We start from the raw sequence: 21,239 nt of genomic DNA, 5'->3' as shown, positions 1-21,239 counted from the left end.
CCCCACCTTTTCTAGAAACCTCACTTACCCAAAACATGATACAGGAAACTATGCAAAGTAAATGTTTAGCTTAATGCTTATTAGGTGGATGCCTTAGCTGCCAACACTCAGATCTAGAAGCAGTCTTCTGCCTATGCCCAGAAGCCTTCCTTGTGTTGCCCCCTCTAATGTGACACTGTCCTGGCTTGTATTTCTGGACAGTTTCTATTACCCAAGTGTGCACTCTCATCTTAACTCTCTTAATTAAACAGTTTCCATCTTTTAAGTATCTTTAAACCTGTAGTTTCTTCCTTTTTTTTCCAGTAATTCATCCCTGCTGCACTTTCACCTGTTCCTCCATCCTGTTTTTCTACAGATTACCCCTGATTCATCGGCCTGATTAGTTCAGCCAGGCCCTCTGACAGGACAGTTAGTGCTTGTGATCCAGCATCTGGAAGCATCTAGTATCTGCTTGTCTTTCCTTTTGTGATGGCAGTGGCTACTGATGCTCATTACCTGAGGCCATTAAATCCATTGGTGGTTGCAAAATGGTGCTATTCTAATTATTTCATTTCTTTCTTATTTATTAGCTAGATTACTTTATACAGGGACATTTTCCCTGATCCTTTGGTTGGTTACCCAGGAGTACTGTTTGTATAAGAAAGGCAGGATAAAAGCTTGATTCTTTTCTTCTTTTTACATTTTCATGAGAATGAACACATCATTCTTTGAAGGTGATCAGTTATTTTGGGTTTTTTTCGCTGAGCCTTACAGCCTTTGGGATCTTAGTTTCCTGGCCAGAGACTGAACCCAGGCTGACAGATAGGGAAGCACCAAGTCCTGAACACTAGATAGTCAGAAAAGTACCTATTTTTCCTTTTATATCATGAACCCATGGTTTTAAACATGTATGATGGGCTTTAATCCATTATGACTGTTGTCCTCTTGAAGCTCAAATTATCGCATCTCCAGACATTGAGCTCCTTGTTGTGTTTGGCTCTTGGCAGTGATTCTTATGGTCCAGTGGTAATGTCCTTGTAGTCTGATAAGACAAGATGCTTTAGGCTTGTCATGTAGTTTCTCCTCTCCACCTGGAGTCTACCCTGGAGTCTTTTAGTGGAGATGGCATTTTAGATCACTGGGCTGTTGTTGTTTCTGGACTTTTTCAGTGGATAGAGACAGGGTAAATGAGTGGACAGTGAAACTGACTGACTGACCGACTTTCTTTAGAGTTCATAATGATATGATAGATCCAAATTCAGAGCTACATGTTTCTGTTTATACTTAACCTCTTCTGTTACATCCGTGTTTCTTTTCTCCCCGCCAAATCCTGGTTCTAAGACAGAGGAATGATAGAATTAGAATATCTCATAATTATGTATTTGCTTTATCCCACATCACAGGCACAAAAGACTCAGGGTTCTAGTCTAACACTACCATATATGTATATGGTTGCTGAAAATAGTTAACAAAACTTTTTCTTGGTTTCTTGCTCTCTTCATTGTTGCAATTTGATTAGATTGGTCATACTATGAATCCCAGAGCATAATAGCTATTGCATACTCTGCTTTCTCCCTGTTAATCTTCATTCAGTTCTAGTTGTCTCCTTCCTTACTGATTGAAGCTCACTCTCTTGTCAGTTGCTCAGCAAGGCTCAGAGGATGACAGTCCCAACATGAGTCAGCTTGTTCTAAGAGTTGGTTGCCCACATTTGAAAGTTAGTTTTATTGATTAGCATATTTTCCTCCTGTGAAAGTTTGTTGTTGTAAGTGTTATAAGTGACATTCTCAGATAAGAGTTTGTGCCCCTTTAAAATGTTGGATAGTTTCGAGTCTTGTCTTTCAAGACAATTTTTTTTGCATTACAGTTTGTGTTATTTGTTTGCATTACAGTTTGTGGTATTTGTTTGCAGCCTTGTTTCAATTGTCTTTTTCATGGATATGTGATTGTTACCTTGTGTTGGATGCCTTTTAGAGTCAATATTGGCTACTTCCTTTCCTCCTGTTTGTCTCAAAGCATATCTTTTGTGTTTATTTGCCTCTATGTTCTTTCTAATTTAATTTTTATTTCTGAACTTTAAAAAATTCTTTACTAAACTTTATAATTTAGTGTTTTCTCCTAATTCTTATTTATATTTTGCTTTCATATTATGTATCATTTTCCTAATTTCTTTTAGTTTGGTTTGAAATAATAGATTGCATTTTTCATGTGTTTTGTGGGCACATCTTTCTGGCTTGCCTTCATTGTCTATAGGAGAATGTTATTCTATTCTTATTCTCTCTTTTGTAATAATAACTTTATATTGTATTTGACCTCAATAATTTTATCCTGATCATTTTTATGTGAAATTAGTTTTCTTAACTTTTTAGAATGATATGGGATTTACAAAAGCTTCTTTAACTTTGAACTCTTAATCTCTCATAATGTAAATTAAGCAAAAGATAATTCCACTCAGCAGTTACCTAAGACAAAGTCTAGTGTACCTCTTCCTCTTTTCTGTTTCTCTCTTACTTGATATCCAGTCTGCCCGCAAGTCCTAACATTTCTACTTTAAAAATATATTTCAGATTCAGCCATTTATCACCATTCTGAATCATTCTGGGCCCAACCATATAGTTTCACCTGGTTTATTATACTAACTCATATACTAGTATAATATAAATGTTCTATTTCTACTTCTCACCTTCTGTGTCTCCCAGAATCAACTCCTTATATGACAACCAGAGAGATTCTCTTAAAGTGAGTCAGAATATACTGCTGCTCTGCTTAAAATCTACCAGTGCACCCCTGTAACCTTAAAATAAGGCTCAGATCCTTGATGGTGGCCTGTGCAACTTCCCATGAACCTTGTTTGCCTCTCCAACAGCATTCCCTTCCTCTTTACCTGTCTCTCCTGGCCCCTCCACATCATTTATGGTGGCCCTTATATATGTTCCAGGGATAGGCCATTTGTCTCACTTTGTACTTGCCATCTGCCTGAAGTAATATTCTTGTAGGCAATTAGTTACGGGTTTCTGATCATATCTCCCCTGCGGAGGGAATCCTTTCCTTGCTACACTAGAACAGCCTTTCCCAAATTTTGTTTCATAGACTTCCTTCTTCAAATCAGTTATACTTGGTGACATTTAACGGACATCACCTGTTTCTGTCTTATGCTAGAACAGGGACTAGCTGGAGTTAATGTTATATACAAGGGATGAGAGTGGAAATCCTTACCTTGTTCCAGTAGAGTGAATACATATCATTCTCTTAGCATTAGGTATGTTAACAATAAGTTTTTCATACATGCCTTTATCAGGTTGAGGAAACTTTCTCTTCCTAGTTTGTGGGGGAAATTTTATCATGAGTAAGTGCTGGATTTTATCAAATGATTTTTCTGTGTATTGACATACTGTTTTCTGTATTAATCCTTTATTAGTGTGGCATGTTGTGTGAATCAGTTTCTGGATATTCAACTTGTATTGCATTTCTAGACAAATCATAATTGTCTACAATGTATAATCTATAGTATATGTTGCTGGGTTTGGCTTGCTAATATTTTGTTAAGGATTTTTTTAACCTATTTTCATGAATAGTGTCAGTTTGTGGCTTTCCTTTCTTTTTATTTTTTTATTAAAAACTTCAAAATTTATTTATGTAGCTTTCCTTTCTTGTAATATCTTGATCTCATTTTGATATTAGAGTAATACTGGCTTTACAGATTGAATTGCAGCATGTTCCCTTCTCCTCTAGTCTCTGAAAGAGTTTTTGTAGGGTAGGTATTCTTCCATAAACATGAAAACATATTTACAGAATGTTTTCTGTGTAAAATAAAGCAAAAGTAAAAATGAAAACTCCCTCACTTGTATCTCCTCTGTTCTCACTGCTACAGCACTGTACTTCTGACATCAGACATGTGAGGGTTTCCACACATCATGCAGCTGTGCAAAATCAGCAGGTGTCCTGCAGTTTAACTCAGTCCTGACACTAGGTTAATGGCTTAAGTCCCACCAAGACGGCACCCACCTCAAACGCCAGTCAGAAGTCCAAATTCTTACCTATGCTGCCTGCTGACTTTCTGTGAATCAGAGGTTTCCACAGCCTCTTCCTAAAGTTCAGTTGATTTCCTCTAGCAACTCACAGAACTCACAGAAACATTTACTTATGTTTATTAGTTTATTGTTAGTTCAGTTCAGTTCAGTTGCTCAGTCATGTCCGACTCTTTGCCACCCCATTGAGTTTATTATAAAGGACATGACAAAGAATACAGATGAACAGCCAGATAAAGAGGTATGTAAGAGTTCAAGATGGTAGGTAGTCTTGTTGATATCTTCTGTATCTTTACAGATTTTTCTGTCTATTTGTTCTGTCAGTTGTTGAAGGCTAAATTTTGAAATCCCCAGTTGTAATCGTGGATTTGCCTACTTTTTTCATTTATATTTGTTTTTTTGTCATGTATTTTGGGGCTTTGTTCAGACCTAAAAGAAGCAGAAGAGATTAACAGGAGACAGCAAGAATACACAGAACTATACAAAAAGGTCTATGGACCCAGAGTCATTGTTACCATATTTTCCTTTGTTATCATGTTTTCACTGTTTTCGTGAATTCTTTGAACATATTTATTATAGTTTTGAAGTCATTGTCTACTCAGTTCTGCATTTGGCCCATTAGGGTCAGTTTCTGTTGTCTGATTTCATTCCCACATATGGCTCACATTTTTCAGTGTTTTTGCATATCTCATTATATTTTGTTGAAAACTTAAACATTTTAGATTCTGTTGGAGTCTGAGTTTTTAAAAAAGATTTGTAATTGTTGCTGGGTTTCTATGGTTGTTTTGTGTATTTCTTTTGTAAGATGCCTGGAATTACTCTCTAAAATCTCTCCTCTGTGTCACATATTCACTGATATCCTAGCTTACTTTTTAATTTTGATTTGTGTTTTCTAGCCTGACTTTTAGGGTTTGTTCCATATCTGCTTGATTTAGCCTGCTCATTTCCCCATCTGTGGATGGGTCTCTGTGGGTGGAAGCAAGGGAGGGCATGGAAATCAGTGTTTTGGCAGTTTTCCTGTGTGTGTGTGTGTGTGCGCGCGCGTGTGTGCGAGCACACACACGTGCACAGGCACACGCACACCCAACTTTCTGTTTTCTTGAGGACATGTGCCTTGAGTCACCCAGTCGTCCATGACGTTTTCATTGAGCCCTTCTCTGTTCTCTGACTTCTAGAATCTTCTTGTTAGATTTCTGGCTAGTTCTCGTGTCTGACACTCCCCAGCCACACCACATTCTCGAGCCAGCAAAGATGCAAGCTTTTCTGTATGTCCTCAGTTACCCTCCCGACTCTCTGACTTTTAGGATCTCTGCCCAGGCACTGCCCTGCTCTGCACCAGTTAGCATGAGGTCACTGGAGACAGAGTCCCATCCTGGTAAAGTTGAGCTACAGCTGCACAGGGCAACCCTAGGCGAGAACACATAGGCTCTCACTGTCCCTGCCTGAGTTGGGCAGCTTTTCCGTGAATGAACTCTTCTCAGTCTGTTTGCCTTGAATTGATTTGAAGAGCCCTGGGATCATTGTTTCTTACTATTTTGAGTGATTTTATAGTTGTTTGCCAACCTTTTCCCTCCACCATAACCCAGGTCATAGCCTTCACTGATTCTTTTCTAAGCTAATTTGTCCCAGAGAAGACTCTAGATCTAATGCTAAATTCTTGGTGGACATGATTTTATACGGCTTTTAAAATGTGGGGTGGAGGGGACAGGATAATAAAGCTTGGTCTCCTGGTTAGGGGTGTAGCATGAAAATTTTTCCAGAAGTGAGACCACAAAATCAGCTGGCCAAGTGAGAGTGTCTTCTATTGTTTCATCATGGGTGAAATATTTTGTGGGAGGCAGAGTTGGAGTGAGAGGAGTCCTTATTTTTTGAGGTTAGTTCTTCCTGACTTTCTGCTTTTCAGTAGCTGTTGCACATCATTTTACACTCACTGCTTCTGTGTGATATGGTTTTGGCCCTGTCTGTGGTATGTTGACTTGGGAGCGTTACCTTGTTTTTGTGCCTACTTGTCCTCCAGGTGCAGAGGGACTCAGGGTGGAGTTTGACCGGCAGTGCTCCACCGAAAGGCGCCATGACCCTCTCACAGTTATGGATGGTGTCAACAGGATTGTCTCCGTGCGGTCAGGTAGGAAGAAGAGTTGAGCTTGCTTTTGTAGAAAAGAACCATTAGAACATTACTGCTTCATTCTCATGTGTGACTTCACGAGAGAACGATAAGTGACCTAACTGCAAAATACTCGAGGTTTTATGTTTTCCCCCTGTGCTTTCAGTAAAATGATTTAAAGTGATGCATGTACCTCCCCACTGATGGGTGGGATTACTGGTGTCCAGTGCGACTGCCGGTCCTTTTGGGGGGCACTGGTTGTCAGGAGGGCCCAGTCTCACCTAGACAGTGGAGATGGTGCTGTAAGGTGTTTGGGAGTGTCAGACTCATGCACGGTAAAGGTTGACATACTACAAGGCTTCTTAAAGGTTTTATTTTTTAATTGATTGTTGTGAGGAGGTAGGCTCCCCACTGAGTAAGTGTTGTGTGTGCCTGGTGGACAGTACTGGAGTAGATGGGAGGGGTCTCTTTTGGGCCTCTCCCTGCTCTGATGTGCTCTGTGAGATTGAACAAGAGCGAATCACTCTGTCTAGGGGCTTGTTAAATACCCTTCACTGGGTTTTTTAGAATCATCGGTGTAGGTGTATATGTGTCTATGTGTGCAGATCTCTTCAGATATCTTTATTCTTCATCTGGAGCCAGGGTCAACAAATGTTTCCTAACATAACTACTCCCCTCTGCCTTTGTAGCAAGAGCAGCCACAGACCAAATATAAATGATGGGCCTGGCTGTGTGCCAGTAGAAGTTTACTCACAAGAGGTTACTTTGGATGAAGTGGTATCACAGATGAGCATGGATTTTTTTTTCTGGCAGTTTGACAGATGTCACTGTAGTATGCAGTAGTCTTCTGACATGTTTTCAGTTTCTCTGCTTCCAACAGGATCCCTTCCAGGCTACTCCCACACTGCTGCCTGATGACTCCTCTAAGGGGAAGTTCAGTTGGGGTGGAACACCATAAGCTTGTCTCCCCAGCTCCTCTCCAGGGCACCCCAGGCTTTTCTTCTCTCCCTGGAGGGTAGCTCATCTGTGCTGAACTGCCCCTGTGCTTCAGTGGGGGCCCTGTGTCTCTGAACACTTGCTTCCCCTTTGGAAGATGGAGGCTTTCTCTTTGGCTGCCTGGATAATAACCATTTCATCAGACCCTCTCAAAGAAACTTCTGTAGGCCCTGACCCTGGCGTGAGCATGAACTGGCCCTGTGGGCCTCTCATATAGCATTGTGGTTGTGTGTGAGTGTTTTCTGTTGGGGCAGTGCCTGCCTGTCCTCTACTTCCCAGTTGCTTGCTGCAGTGTGAGCTGAAGGCCTTGGTGTGAATGCACCTGGGCAGTGGGCTGGAGGAGCTGGCTGTCGTTCAGACAGGGTGTGAGTGTGATTTTGTATCTAAGGAAGTTGATGTTGATCTGATGATGGGTAAACCCACCACCAGTGTGCTTTTGTCCCCCAGGCCGGGAGTGGTCTGACTGGTCCAGCGAACTGCGCATCCCAGGGGATGAGTTGAAGTGGAAGTTCATCAGTGATGGGTCTGTGAATGGGTGGGGCTGGCGCTTCACAGTCTACCCCATCATGCCAGCTGCAGGTGAGGAGGGGGCTTGGTGATCCAAGCAAGGGAGATATACACGTATTTTCACTTGGTGCTTTGTAGTCTGCCTTCTGTTGTGCTGGGACCCAGCACTGCCCAAGGCCCGACCACATCAAGGCTCAGAACTGCATGAGCTGCTTCACTTGTCTGGCTGTTGGGGTGTGGCACTCTGTTTTCATCCAGAGTCTCCCAGCTATTGCTGGTTGCCGTTCTTCAGCCGTGTGAGTTCTCAGGTGAAATGTCAGTGTGCGGAGCTTAGTCACGTGACGCAAGAGTGGCACAGCCCTCTGGCCATGGCATCCATGTGGATGACGCACTCACTTTGGGTGAATCTCCTTGTGGGGTAGCTGTTGCCCTGCCCAACAAGGGGACGTTTATAATTACCTTTCTTCAGGCCCTAAAGACCTTCTTTCTGATCGCTGTGTCCTCTCGTGCCCGTCCATGGACTTGGTAACTTGTTTGTTGGACTTCAGGCTCAACCTTGCCTCACACAGAAGCATCATCCCCCGCCTCGCAGCGTCCCTGGCGGCTTGTGCACAGCTGAGTGCCTTGGGTGAGTGGCACCTCTGTTGCCAGGTCTGTCTTACTCCTTGAGAAGAATGGTCATCCTCAGACTTTTCTGTCTTCTCATTTCAGCTGCCAGTCACAGAATGTGGGCCCTTCAAAGACTGAGGAAGCTTCTTACAACTGAATTTGGACAATCAATTAACATAAACAGGCTACTTGGAGATAATGATGGGGAAACAAGAGCTCTGGTATGAAACTTTACATTATAGTTTCTAGTTGTGTGACCCTTTGGGACTAAAATGTTGCTTTAATTATTTTAACTTCTTAATCACAGAAGAGTTGGGAAATTTCACATAGGACTAAGACAGGCTTTCTTGTATTCAGGCTCCTTTATGTTGCTACTATACTGAGTGCAAGCTGGACTTTGATTATAGAAACAGCCCCATGTAGATGGCTGTGAGGATAGGATTGTCTGCTGGGCTTAATGAGTCTAACTCACCACATCCCCTTTGTTTTGCTGGATGAAGTAGTTATTGTTAAAAGAATGCTTACCTTAACCATGTTGGAGATGGAGGTTTGTGAAGCAGAAATTCCTTTCTGGTTCCCTGGGAGAACTGTTTTTGTTATACTGAAATTAAGACCAAATATTCTGAAGTGAATTTTCATGTTCTTCTTTTTAATTTCAGTATTCATTATGTCTTTTTAGATTTTTTCCCATTTATAAATATTAGTCACTTGTTTTAGAGGAGAATAGTATCAGTATAATTAAACATTTGACTCACAGAAACAAAACACTCAACTCAACTCTCCTGAATTTGGTTTCCTAATATGGGCTATAATTTTGTTGTATTCTTAAAAGAGTTTTTCAGGCAGTGCTCTTGCTGCTTTGGTGAAAGGCCTTCCAGAAGCTTTGCAAAGGCAGTTTGAATATGAAGATCCTATTGTGAGAGGTGGCAAGCAGCTACTGCACAGCCCATTCTTTAAGGTAATACTTGACTTGTTTTGAGGTGGTGAGAGAACTGCAGAGAGCTGTCAAGTACAGTACATCAAATATCAGGCATCCCTGAGGACACGTATAGGTACTGAAGTTGAATGTGAAACATTTTCAAGATTGTCTGTGTGATCTAAACTCTTGTGCTTTAATAACAGTGTGCTTTTAGATGCTTTTACTTAGGTGGCAAGTATTGTAGCAGTGGTTTGATCTGGGTTCCTGTTGTCAGGTGCATCACTAGGAACTGGGTAGGAATAATCCACATCATTGGTGATGCCACGCCCCTTGCTGGGCATGTGGCAGTTATCTGGAGTGAGGAATTCTGAAGGAAGACCCACAGAGAGCCTGCATGGGGGCTGTCTTTGGTATGCAGTACTGGTGAAGTAGAATGTTCACTGGGTCTGAGTGCCCCTGTGTTAATTTTTGCTGGCTGCAGGTACTAGTAGCTCTTGCTTGTGACCTGGAATTAGACACGCTCCCTTGCTGTGCTGAAACACACAAGTGGGCTTGGTTCCGGAGGTACTGCATGGCCTCCCGTGTTGCTGTGGCCCTGGACAAGAGAACGTCACTGCCCCGTCTGTTTCTTGATGAGGTATTGTACCTTATTTTGGAACCTCTTTGGGAATGCCAAGTATCTTCTTTTATAGTGTAAAAAGATGCCAGTGTTATGAGATAGTAACATCTGTCTTGGCAAGGAACATCATAAAAAAAGAAGCACGTAGTTGAAAATGAATAACATTGAATTTCAGTTAAAGTTTGTTTTTAGTAAAGATATAATGATATTGCCTAGACATTTTAAAGTATCTTCAATGTATTATAATCTTGGTTTTAATTATTAACCCTAAAATCACAATGTTGATGTTAGCATTCCCTCATTTTCTTGGTTGGGAAGACCTCCTCTCCTGTCTTCTTGCCTTAGTATTATTTATTTTATTCCTGAGAGATGAGTGCTTGATTTATAATCTCATAATAATATTGTCCAGGTGGCTAAGAAAATTCGTGAATTAATGGCAGATGGCGAAAACATGGATGTTCTCCATGAGAGTCACAGCATTTTTAGAAGAGAGCAAGATGAACAGCTTGTGCAGTGGATGAACAGGTTGACTATAGCCAAAACAAGAATTAATATTGTCTGTGGGAAAATGGTCCTTAACATGGAGTTCTTTCCCATGTCAATTGTTTTTTAATGTTTATTACAGACGACCAGATGACTGGACTCTTTCTGCTGGTGGCAGTGGAACAATTTATGGATGGGGTCATAATCATAGGGGTCAGCTTGGGGGCATTGAAGGTGCAAAAGTTAAAGTCCCTACGCCATGTGAAGCCCTTGCAGCTCTCAGACCTGTGCAACTAATTGGAGGAGAGCAGACGCTCTTCGCGGTGACAGCTGACGGGAAGGTAAGAAGGTGTATTTTCTGTGTCATACTGACATCGAAACTGCGAGACAGCTGTGGCTAGAGGGCAGTTTGGTTCATAGTGTGTATAAGGATCCTGTACTAAAACATTATCTCAAGATTGATAGTATTCATGGTATACTGAAAGCAGTATGCCATAAATTCTGTAGTATTTCTGTATAATCTTTAACGTAGTCTGTGACTTTAGAATTTTTTACTTTGAAATGCAGCATACATACAAAAGTGTATTATAGTTATTTGCATATCAGTTCATTTGATGTATGTATTACTTCTTTGTTTGCTATCATAATTGCTGTCTTTTAAAAAATTTTTAATTGGAGGGTAATTGCTTTATATTATCGTGTTAGTTTCTGCTGTCCATCAACATGATCATCCATAGGTATACATATGTCCCCTCCTTCTTGGACCTCCCTCCCACCTCCCACCGCATCCCCCTGCTTTAGATTGTCACAGCACACCGGGTTTGAGTTCCCTGTGTCATGCATTTGCACTGGCCATCTGTTTCACATATGGTGTTGTATATGCTTCAGTGTTAGTGTTTCAGTTCATCCCTCCCTCTCCTTCCCCTACTGTGCCCACAAGTCTGTTCTCTATGTTTGCCTCTCCATTGCTCCCCTGCAGATAGGTTCATCAGTACCATCTTTAAAGATTCCATATATATGTGTTAATATACAATATTTGTTTTTCTCTGACTTACTTCACTCTGTATAATAGGCTCTAGGTTCATCCCCCTTATTAAAATTGACTCAAATATGTTCTTTTTTTATAGCTGAGTAATAATCCATTATATATATGTACCACAACTTCTTTATCCATTCACCTGTCAGTGGACATGTAGGTTGGTTCCATGTCCTAGCTACTATAAATAGTACTGCAGAGAACACATGTGTCTTCTTCAATTATGATTTTCTCAGGGTATATGTCTAGTAGTGAGATTGCTGGATTATATGCTAGTTGGAATAAGACTAGCTTTTTAAGGAATCTCCATACTGTCTTGCATAGTGGCTGTATCAATTTACATTCTCACCAACAGTGCAAGAGGGTTCCCTTTTCTCCACACCCTCTCCAGCATTTATTGTTTGTATATGTTTTGCTGATCGCCATTCTGACTGGTGTGAGGTGATAACTCGTTTTAGTTTTGATTTGCATTTCTCTAATAGTGAACAGTGTTGAGCATCTTTTCATGTGTTTCTTGGCCATCTGTATGTCTTTGGAGAAGTGTCTGTTTAGGTATTCCACCAATTTTTTGATTGGGTTGTTTTTCTGATATTGAGCTGCATGAGGTACTTGTATATTTTGGATTGCAGCTGTTTTCTTCCATTCTGAGAGTTGGGAGAAAATAATTGCAATTATTTTATCCTTGTTTATAGTTTCCTTTGATGTACAAAAACTTAGAAGTTTAATTAGGTCCTACTTGTTTATTTTGTTTTTATTTCCATTATTCCAGGAGGTGAGTCATAGAGGATCCTACTGTGATTTATGTCAAGGAGTGTGCTGCCTATGTTTTCCTCTAGGAGCTTTATAGTTTCTGGTCTTTAATCCATTTTGAGTTTATTTTTGTGTATATCTTAGGAGGTGTTCTAGTTTCGTTCTTTTACATGTAGCTGTCCAGTTTTCCCAGCACCACTTATTGAAGAGGCTGTCTTTTCTCCCTTGTATGTTCTTGTGTCATTTGTCAAAGATAAGGTGCCTGTAGATGCGTGGATTTATCTCTGTGCTTTCTATCTTATTCCATTGGTCTATATTTTTGTTTTTTTGTGTCAACCATATTATCTTGATGACTGTAGCTTTGTAGTATAGTTGGAAGTCAGGAAGGTTGATTCTTATAGCTTGTTTTCTTTCTCAAGGTTGCTTTATCTCTTTGGGGTCTTTTATGTTTGCATACAAATTGTGAAATTTTTTGTTCCAGTTCTGTGACAGAGACCATTGGTAGTTTGATAGGGATTGCATTGAATCTGCTTTGAGTAGTATAGTCAGTTTCATGATACTGATTCTTCCAATCGAAGAACCTGGTATAGCTCTCCATCTTTTTGTGTTGTCTTTGATGTCTTTCATCAGTGTCTTATAGTTTTCTGCATACAAGTCTTTTGTCTTTTTAAGTCGGTTTATTCCTAGGTATTTTGTTCTTTTTGTTGCAGTGGTGAATGGGATTGTTTCCTTAATGTCTCTTTCTGATTTTTCACTGTTAGTGTATAGGAATGCAAGGAATTTCTGTATATTAATTTTATTAGTATATCCTATGACTTTATTATATTCATTGATCAACTCTAGTGATTTTGATCGATTAGCTCTGCTTATAGGCTATCCTCCGTGGTTGTTCCTTAGCCAGGCAAGAGGTGGAGAAGGCCAAGGCTTATTAGGGCTCACTTGTTCCCTTGGGCTGTGGAGAGGGTGGAATGTGGCAGCCACAATTAGGATGTACTAAGTAGTGCCTGCGGCGTTAGACTTGCCAGACCTTGTCACAGTCTGAGGCGGGTCATGTGCTCTCCCAGAGGAATATACCTCAATTTGTGGGTCCCTAGGAAGAACCAAGCTGCTTAGACTCCCAGCATGAGTTGGGCAGTAACCTGTGCCTGCTCACAGCTGTTGGCAGCTACCACCTCTGGGGTCAGGACTGCAGTGATGGCTTTTTGTCTGCTGACTCAGGCACTTGCCCTGGTTTTGGCAGTGTCTAGTCACTTATGTTTACGTAAACTACAGTCGTGTCACATTCTGCCTCTGGCTCTCCTACCAGTTTTGCTGGTTTTGGCAGCCACCACCTGGGCACAAACCGCTGTCTGCAAATGCATGGAGTAGGAGTTGGAGTGTCCCAGTGGCAATGATATTTTGTCTCTCTGGGATGCTCAGTTTTTCCCCTGGACTCCTTCAGCTGTGTCCTACTAACGTCCTCAGAGTATTCTCACAGTTGGCCAAATCAGGACCTCTCCCTGAGATTCAAAGCTTGAGCCTTAGCACTCAGCCCCCATTTGTTCCAGGCCAGCAGTGTGAGCAGCTTCTCACCTGGAAAGTGATGTTTGGCAGCTATCTCTGTGGTGAGTTCTCTCTATTTTGCCTTCCGAGCCCCCGCCATTGTGTTCCCCTCTGAGGTTCTGAAACCGCCCCCCTACCGCCACCGCCTTCCATGAGGGGTTTCCAAGTATGTGGAAACTTTTCCTCCTTTACAGCTCTCTCCCCAGGGCTCAGGTCCCTGTCCTGAAATCCTTTCTCGTTTTTTTTAACCTTTATCTTTTGACCTACCTCATTCTAAGGAGATTGGCTTGCCTGTTTGAAAGTCTGGGACTTTTGCCAGCATTCAGAAGGTGTTCTTTAGGAGTTGTTCCATATGTAGATGTATTTTTGATGTATTTGTGGAGAGGAAAGTGACTTCCTCATCTTATTCTATCAGCGTCTTGGAAGTTCTCCCATAATGCTGTCTTTTAAAAAATTGCTACTGATAAGTGGAAATAGTTTATATTTCTATATTGACTGTATGTCTAGTGAAAGTGAAAGTTGCTCAGTCATGTCCAACTCTTTGCAATCCCATATAGTCCAATGAATTCTCCATGGCCAGAATACTGGAGTGAATAGCTGTTCCCTCCTCCAGGAGATCTTTCCAACCCAGGGATCGAACCCAGGTCTCCTGCATTGTAGGTGGATTCTTTACCAAATGAGCCACAAGGGAAGCCCTGAGCCAAAGGGAAGCCCATATGTCTAGTGACCTTATTATATTCTTCTTTCTTAGTATCTCAAACGGTTTTGTATCATCTTTATAACTTCATGTTCTGAGATCAGTTTTGTTCATTCCTTTTCAATTCACCTGTCTTCTACAGAGAAATGGAGCTAATTGGGCTGGCTGGGAATTGCAGTATAATACTGAACGGGGGTGGTGGTAGTGGACCTTCTTTTTGTCTTAATTTAGGCTGCAAAAGAAACACTGTGATGGGATCTTTCACGCACTTACTGTGAGGTTTTGATAGATGCCTGGTGAGGTCCCTGAATGGACCGGAACCTTGTGATCTGGAGTTGATGATAAGAAAGTAAAGGAGAGAGAAAGAGGCTGGTATTCCTTGGTTTATGCAGAAAACCAGTGAAGTCCCTGACATGGGGCTGGCTCTGTTTATGAAGGCTTCAGTTGCCCTCTCGAAGGGGAGAAGGGGCAGAGCGCCTTCTCGAGAGGGTCTTAGAAGCCGAGGCAGGAAAGTGAACCCAGAGGGCCTCTGTGCTCCAGAGAATTAGCCTGAAAGAGAGAGAGAGAGACAGAGAGAGAAAGAAGACGCGGGGCCCAAAGCTCTGATGGAGCAAAAGTGTTTTATTCAACATTGTGTGGGTGTTTATACTCTCTTACAAGGTAACTGTTTCCAGCAGAGATAAAATCAAAACTTACAAGTTACCAAGGAAACATGAGGTCATCCATATGAAAGAAAGAGGGTTGTAAATAATCACTTTTACCATATGGTTCATAAAAAGTAAGAGGGTCGTAAGTAGCTACTTCTCACCATATGGAAAAACTAACAAAGGAAATGCATGCATTCCTAAGTCCCCGGGAGTAGTTTGCTGCTCCACTTAATTCCTGAATATTCAGGAACTAATACGGGACAGAGGATTCATGACAGATCCAAAACAGCACACTGGAAGCCTCCTGTTAAATGCTTCTTGACAAATGCCCTTTATCAAATTAAGGAAGTTCACATCTTTTTCTAGTTATGAATGGATATTGACTTTTGTCAAACATCTTTCTTCATTTAAAACACTATCATACAGATGTTTTTCTCCTCGTGTTGTTGTTTAGTCGCTAAGTCACGGCCAGCTCTTTGCACCTCCATGGACTGCAGCATTCCTGTCCTTCACTATTTCCTGGAGTTTGTTCAAAACTGAGTCATGTCCACTGAGTCAGTGATGCTGTCCAACCATCTCATCCTCTGTCACCCCCTTCTCCTGCCCTCAATCTTTCCCAGCATCAGGGTCTTTTCCAGTGAGTCAGCTCTTTGCATCAGGGGGCCAAAGATTAATATAGTGAATTAGATTGATTGCTTTTCCTGTATCAAATGGTCTTGCATTCATTGAAGAAACCTTACTTGGTTAGGTTCTGTTTTATTTATATATTTATAAATATTTTTATATATATACACACACACACACACACATGTGTATACACACACACACACACACACATATTGGTTTGTGTTTGGAATTTTAGGGAGACCCAGGGTCATGAGTGTGATCATCATAATATATTTGTCTTACCCATTCCACGTCAGGTTACGATACTATATTATCTGTTTAACTTACAACAGTTTACATAAAACAATACAAATTTATTATGTCACAGTCTGTCTGGGTGGCTTAGGTTGGTCCTCCAACGTAGAATCTCTCATCAGGCTGCAGTTGCTGCAGGACTGGCCTGAGGAAGATTCAGCTTGCCATGACCTATTGCCTGAGGTTGCCTTCAGCTCTTTGCCATCTCACAACATGTCAGCTGGCTTTATCAAAGCAGGAGAGCCTGAGAGCAAGACAGAAGTCACAGTCTCGTGCAAGCTAACACAGAAGTGACATGTCATCCCTGTTGCTATATTCTATCCATTAGGAGAGTGTCACTGGGCTCAGCCCACATCTTAGGAGGGATTACATAGGGGCGGGAATCCTGCAAGCAGGGACTCTGGGAAGCAAATCAGAGGTTACCCGCCAGAAGTATCAAGGTCATGCTACCCAGAAGTATCAAGGGTTGAAGTGTAGCTCTCTTTTTTTTGTTTTTTGGAGTTTTCTGGTGGTTTTAACATATTTAAAATCTAAAGTTAATCAGTGTTTCTGTACTCCTCACACATAAGAAAGGCTGATCCTTTGTTATTCTGTGTTTTGGTCCTAACCTGTGTCCCTAATGATAAGCATTATTATTATTGTTTTTTTATATAGACCATATAGTTTCTGGATTTACCCAAATGTTATGCACATCTTTTCTCACCAGTTATTTCTTATGTTCTGGATTATCTGGAATAATTTTCCTTCTCAGTTCAGTTCAGTCACTCAGTTGTGTCTGACTCTCTGCGACCCCATGGACTGCAGCACGCCAGGCCTCCCTGTCCATCAGCAACTCCCGGTGTTTACTCAAATTCATGTCCATTGAGTTGGTGATGCCATTAACCATCTCATCCTCTGTCATCCCCTTCTCTAACTGCCTTCAATCTTTCCCAGCATCAGGGTCTTTTCAAATGAGTCAGTTCTTCACATTAGGTGGCCAGAGTATTGGAGCTTCAGCTTCAGCATCAGTCCTTCCAATGAATATTCAGGACTGACTTCCTTTAGGATGGACTGGTTGGATCTCCTTGCAGTCCAAGGAACTCTCAAGAGTCTTCTCCAACACCACAGTTCAAAAGCATCAATTCTTTGGTGCTTAGCTTTCTTTATAGTCCAACTCTTAAATCCATACATGACTACTGGAAAAACTATAGCTTTGACTAGACAGGCCTTTGCTGACAAAATAGTGTCTCTGCTTTTTAATATGCTGTCTAGGTTGGTCATAACTTTTCTTCCAAGGAGCAAGCATCTTTTAATTTTATGGCTGCAGTCACCATCTACAGTGATTTTGGAGCCCCCCAAAATAAAGCCTGTCACTGTTTCCACTGTTTCCCCATCTGTTTTCCATGAAGTGATGGGACCAGATGCCATGATCTTCATTTTCTGAATGTTGAGCTTTAAGCCAACTTTTCCACTCTCCTCTTTAACTTTCAAGAGGCTCTTTAGTTCTTCTTTGCTTTATAATAAGGGTGGTGTCATCTGCATATCTTCTTCACTGTATAATAAGGGTGGTGTCATCTGCATATCTGAGGTTATTGATATTTCTCCCAGCAATCTTGATTCCAGCCCAGCGTTTCTCATGATGTACTCTGCATATAAGTTAAATGGATGACAATATACAGCCTTTCCCTATTTGGAACCGTGTTGTTCCATGTCCAGTTCTCCCTGTTGCCTCCTGACCTGCATACAGATTTCTCAAGAGGCAGATCAGGTGGTCAGTCCTTCTACTGATACTTTAAACATGTATTTTCAGTTTCTTTTAGTGAGGGTCTGTTGTTGGTTAATCTCCTGATTGTTTTTTTTTTTTTTTTAAATATCTTGATTTTGTCCTTTTTCTAGGTCAGGGTTGCAAACTTTTTCTGTGATGGTTGCCCTAGTATTTTTTGGCTATGGGACTCATACAGTCTGATCTCTGTTACAGTTATGAAAGCAGCTTGAGGTGAATATGAAAATGAGTGAGTGTGCCTGTACTTAAACTTTTGTTTTTTTAATAAAAAATAGGTGGTGGGCCTGACTTGGCCTGTGGGTAGTAATCCAAGCCATGTCCTAGAGTATAAAATTTTCAGTTGACCTTTATTTTTAGTCAGTCTATTAAACGTTTTATTCTTCTGGTTTTTGCCCCTCATTGATCATGACCTGGGATGTCAGCAGTCAGATTAATTTTTACCCAAATGAAAGTTAAATCCGTTCTTTGTATAAATCCTTTCTTTGTATAACAGCTGCTTCTAAAATCTTTCTTTAGTGACTTATACTTTCACTATGATATATTTAGATGTCAATTTCTTTTTTTTTCTCCTGTCCTTTTTTATTTTGTTTTTTTTTACCAGGTGGTGAGGGATGAAGGATGGGCTTCCTGGTTCTAGGAACTGGTCTTTTAACATTCTGATAAATTCTCAGACATTATTTTTTCAAATATTGCCTCTCCCATATTTCTCTGTGATCTGTACTTAAAACTCCGAGTTCTAATTGATGTTCAAGTGAGGAGGTCTATTCCCAATTCTCTCTTCTTTTCTGTTTCCTCTTCTTTCTGTGTTTCTTTGCCATATGCTTGGTAATTTCCTCAGAGCCATATGCTAGTTTTCTAATATTTCTTCACCTGCTTATAATCTCTTTTATGCATCAGAGCTTTTAATTTCAACTCAATTTTGTTAATTTCTGCAAATTCTGCTTTGTGTTGTCTTAGTCTCTCATTCCTTGGGAATACTTTCAAGCTTTTATTTCTTTAAACATAATATTGGACTTTGTTTCTTTTGACTCTTAGATAATGGGAATTTTTAAAATTATGAGCTGACTATTTTCCTTGAAAAATTTTATGTAGAAATTCTTTGAGATGAGGCCTAGGTTTTTTTTTTTGTTGTTGTTGGTGTTTTTATTTAGATTTGTTATGCAATTAATGGACACATTTTAAAAAATGATATCCTAAACTATTAGAATCTGTTAACATCTTAGTTAAATATCTGCAAGAAGTAGGACTCTGAAAGGGTGGGACAGCTTTTTGAAGCATATAAAACTGCCTGGAAATAGCTCCATGAAAGTTTCCAAGTAGAGACTGAGGGATCAGGCAGTATCTAAATGAAGAGAAAAAGAGAAGCCAGCACATTTGTTTGCTTTATCACATAGTGTTCTCTCCTGCCTCTGCTGGTTAAGAAGTTTGTGGTGTTAGAGGTCTGGTCTGAAGTCACTAACCAAAAGAGAATTTATGACCCTGGGGTACTACAAGTCTAAGCCTTTGTAAATTAAATTCTCTACCTACAGAATTTAGACATAGGTAGCATTAATTCAGACTGAAAACCAACTCAGTGACCAGCTTTTGTGGTTATGAATTCTCAGGAGAGATTTTCCACCCTTTCATTCAGCCCTAAGGTTGAGAAAGACAACTTTCTTTGTTTTCTTCTTAGTTCTCATTCAGTGTGAGTGGGAGGAAGCCCTTCTCAGTCTCTTCTTTCTGCAAAGTTTCCGGTTGGGCTTGACTCCTAACCCCCCACACCCTGTGCACTTGAGGCCTCAAAACATTCCCAGGGGAAGCTGTCTTTGGGCTCCTTTATCTGTCTGAATTCTTGGTTTTACTTCTTGCTTTGGGGCTTCAAGTTTCCTTCCTGTTGTGTCAGTGCAGCAGACCAGTTGAAACAATGTGAAGCAGCCTTTAAATTGTTACAGAAGGGGTGTTTGACATGCATTTGGAAATGGCAGTCTGATTTTTTTTTTTTTTAATGATAAAGATGTTTTATATCCTAAATGAATTACCCACCTAAAATGAAGGAAAAAAATAGTATGTTCTACTATGTGAGTTATATACTGCTTTGCTGAAATATTAGATACATGTATACTTTTCCTATGGGTATTTGTGTAGGTGTTATCTGGAATTTGCATATAGTGTGTGCATGTGTGCTTAGTCGCTTCAGTTGTGTCTGACTCTCCACAACCCTATGGACCATGGCCTGCCAGGCTCCTCTGTCCATGGGATTCTCCAGGCAAGAATTCTGGAGTGGGTTGCCATTTCCTTCTCCGGGATTGCATATAGTAGATAATTAAATTTTTTTTTGCTTTTCTTGGTATTAATTGCTACTCTAGACAAAAATAGAAGTACTTGCAGGGAAAAGATGTGTTTTCAAAATACATTTTCTGAATTTGGGGTTTCTATTAATTGTAATTTTTTCTTTAATTTTTAGAGTTCTGATAAGGAAAAAATAAAGTCTTAATTTTAAATTTCATTTTTCTGTGGTAAAAATACCTAGAGCATTGATTTGATTTATTGATTATTGAAATATGGGATCCTTAGATAAAAATGTGATGTCTGTATTATTTTATCTTGTAGCTGTATGCCACTGGGTATGGTGCGGGCGGCAGACTAGGAGTTGGAGGGACAGAATCGGTGTCCACCCCCACATTACTTGAATCCATTCAGCATGTGTTCATTAAGAAAGTAGCTGTGAACTCAGGAGGAAAACACTGTCTTGCCCTCTCTTCAGAAGGAGAAGTTTACTCTTGGGGTGAAGCAGAAGATGGGAAGTTGGGGCATGGCAACAGAAGGTATTTTGTGAAAACATCATTTTCAGTGTTATGTTTTCCTTTTCTTGATTTTGTTTGTGCTAATGCTTGTATAGTATATTGGCAGTTTGTTTTTAAGGACAACATCTGCAATAATCTACTCAAACTTAATGACTTATTTAGCAGAAATAATTCATGTAACATTATTTAGGCTCGCCTACATGACCTCTCTGTTGGGGGACATCAAATCTGAATTTTGATTTCTGATTACCAAGTATGGTGAGCTTCATCTTGTCCTTTCCCCTGAGGCTGCTCACCCTGGTCCTAGTTCTCCACTAATAGCTGGCATTTTGTTAACATGCAGATGCTAAACCTATAAATACAGAGCAAAAGGGGAAAGGAACACACAGATGACACAGTTTTTTACACAAAACAACCAAACTCAGTAATTTTTAAAAAGTAGTGGGAACTAAAGGCCACATTGGAGTCACAGGACCTTTGCATCTGAAATAACTGAAGCACCAGGCAAGACACATGAAACAGCAGCCCTCAAGGCATTGAGTAACAGGTGATAAAGTGTGTTCAGTGATCTCCAGTGAGCACTGACACTGCTTGTGGGGAGCCTGAGAGGCAAGGAATAGGTCACCTAAAAAGATTGGGGGGGAGCGTTTTCAGAGCTCACGGAGCTCAGTAGATAGTGCCTACTCCCAAACCTCATAATTCATAGGACACTAAGTAGAGGACTAAGAATGATGGGGCACAAAATTGCCAAAGAAATTTAACCACAGACTAACTGAATATTGTTTTGATCCCACTAACAAAGCTAGAAAAAGCTAGACATGAAAGGACTAAACTGTTTACAAGTAACTTAACTATGC

General features: G+C 40.6%; 1 protein-coding gene across 1 annotated transcript in view; it reads left to right on the top strand.

The window, feature by feature from the left end:
* HERC2 (HECT and RLD domain containing E3 ubiquitin protein ligase 2) overlaps nucleotides 1-21,239 on the top strand; it is a 243,661-nt gene that overhangs the window by 194,534 nt on the left and 27,888 nt on the right. Inside the window, exons 72-80 of the mRNA XM_052636055.1 lie at nucleotides 6,025-6,132; nucleotides 7,555-7,686; nucleotides 8,084-8,242; nucleotides 8,326-8,444; nucleotides 9,056-9,181; nucleotides 9,624-9,779; nucleotides 10,171-10,286; nucleotides 10,387-10,585; nucleotides 20,189-20,403. Coding sequence (XP_052492015.1) covers nucleotides 6,025-6,132; nucleotides 7,555-7,686; nucleotides 8,084-8,242; nucleotides 8,326-8,444; nucleotides 9,056-9,181; nucleotides 9,624-9,779; nucleotides 10,171-10,286; nucleotides 10,387-10,585; nucleotides 20,189-20,403 — 1,330 coding nt within the window. The remainder of the gene's footprint in view (nucleotides 1-6,024; nucleotides 6,133-7,554; nucleotides 7,687-8,083; nucleotides 8,243-8,325; nucleotides 8,445-9,055; nucleotides 9,182-9,623; nucleotides 9,780-10,170; nucleotides 10,287-10,386; nucleotides 10,586-20,188; nucleotides 20,404-21,239) is intronic.

This window comes from Budorcas taxicolor, chromosome 2, assembly GCF_023091745.1.
Source record: "Budorcas taxicolor isolate Tak-1 chromosome 2, Takin1.1, whole genome shotgun sequence".
In the NCBI taxonomy this organism is placed as follows: Eukaryota; Metazoa; Chordata; class Mammalia; order Artiodactyla; family Bovidae; genus Budorcas; species Budorcas taxicolor.
Note: the sequence above shows the minus strand (reverse complement) of the source record. Positions and strands in the feature narration are given on the sequence as shown.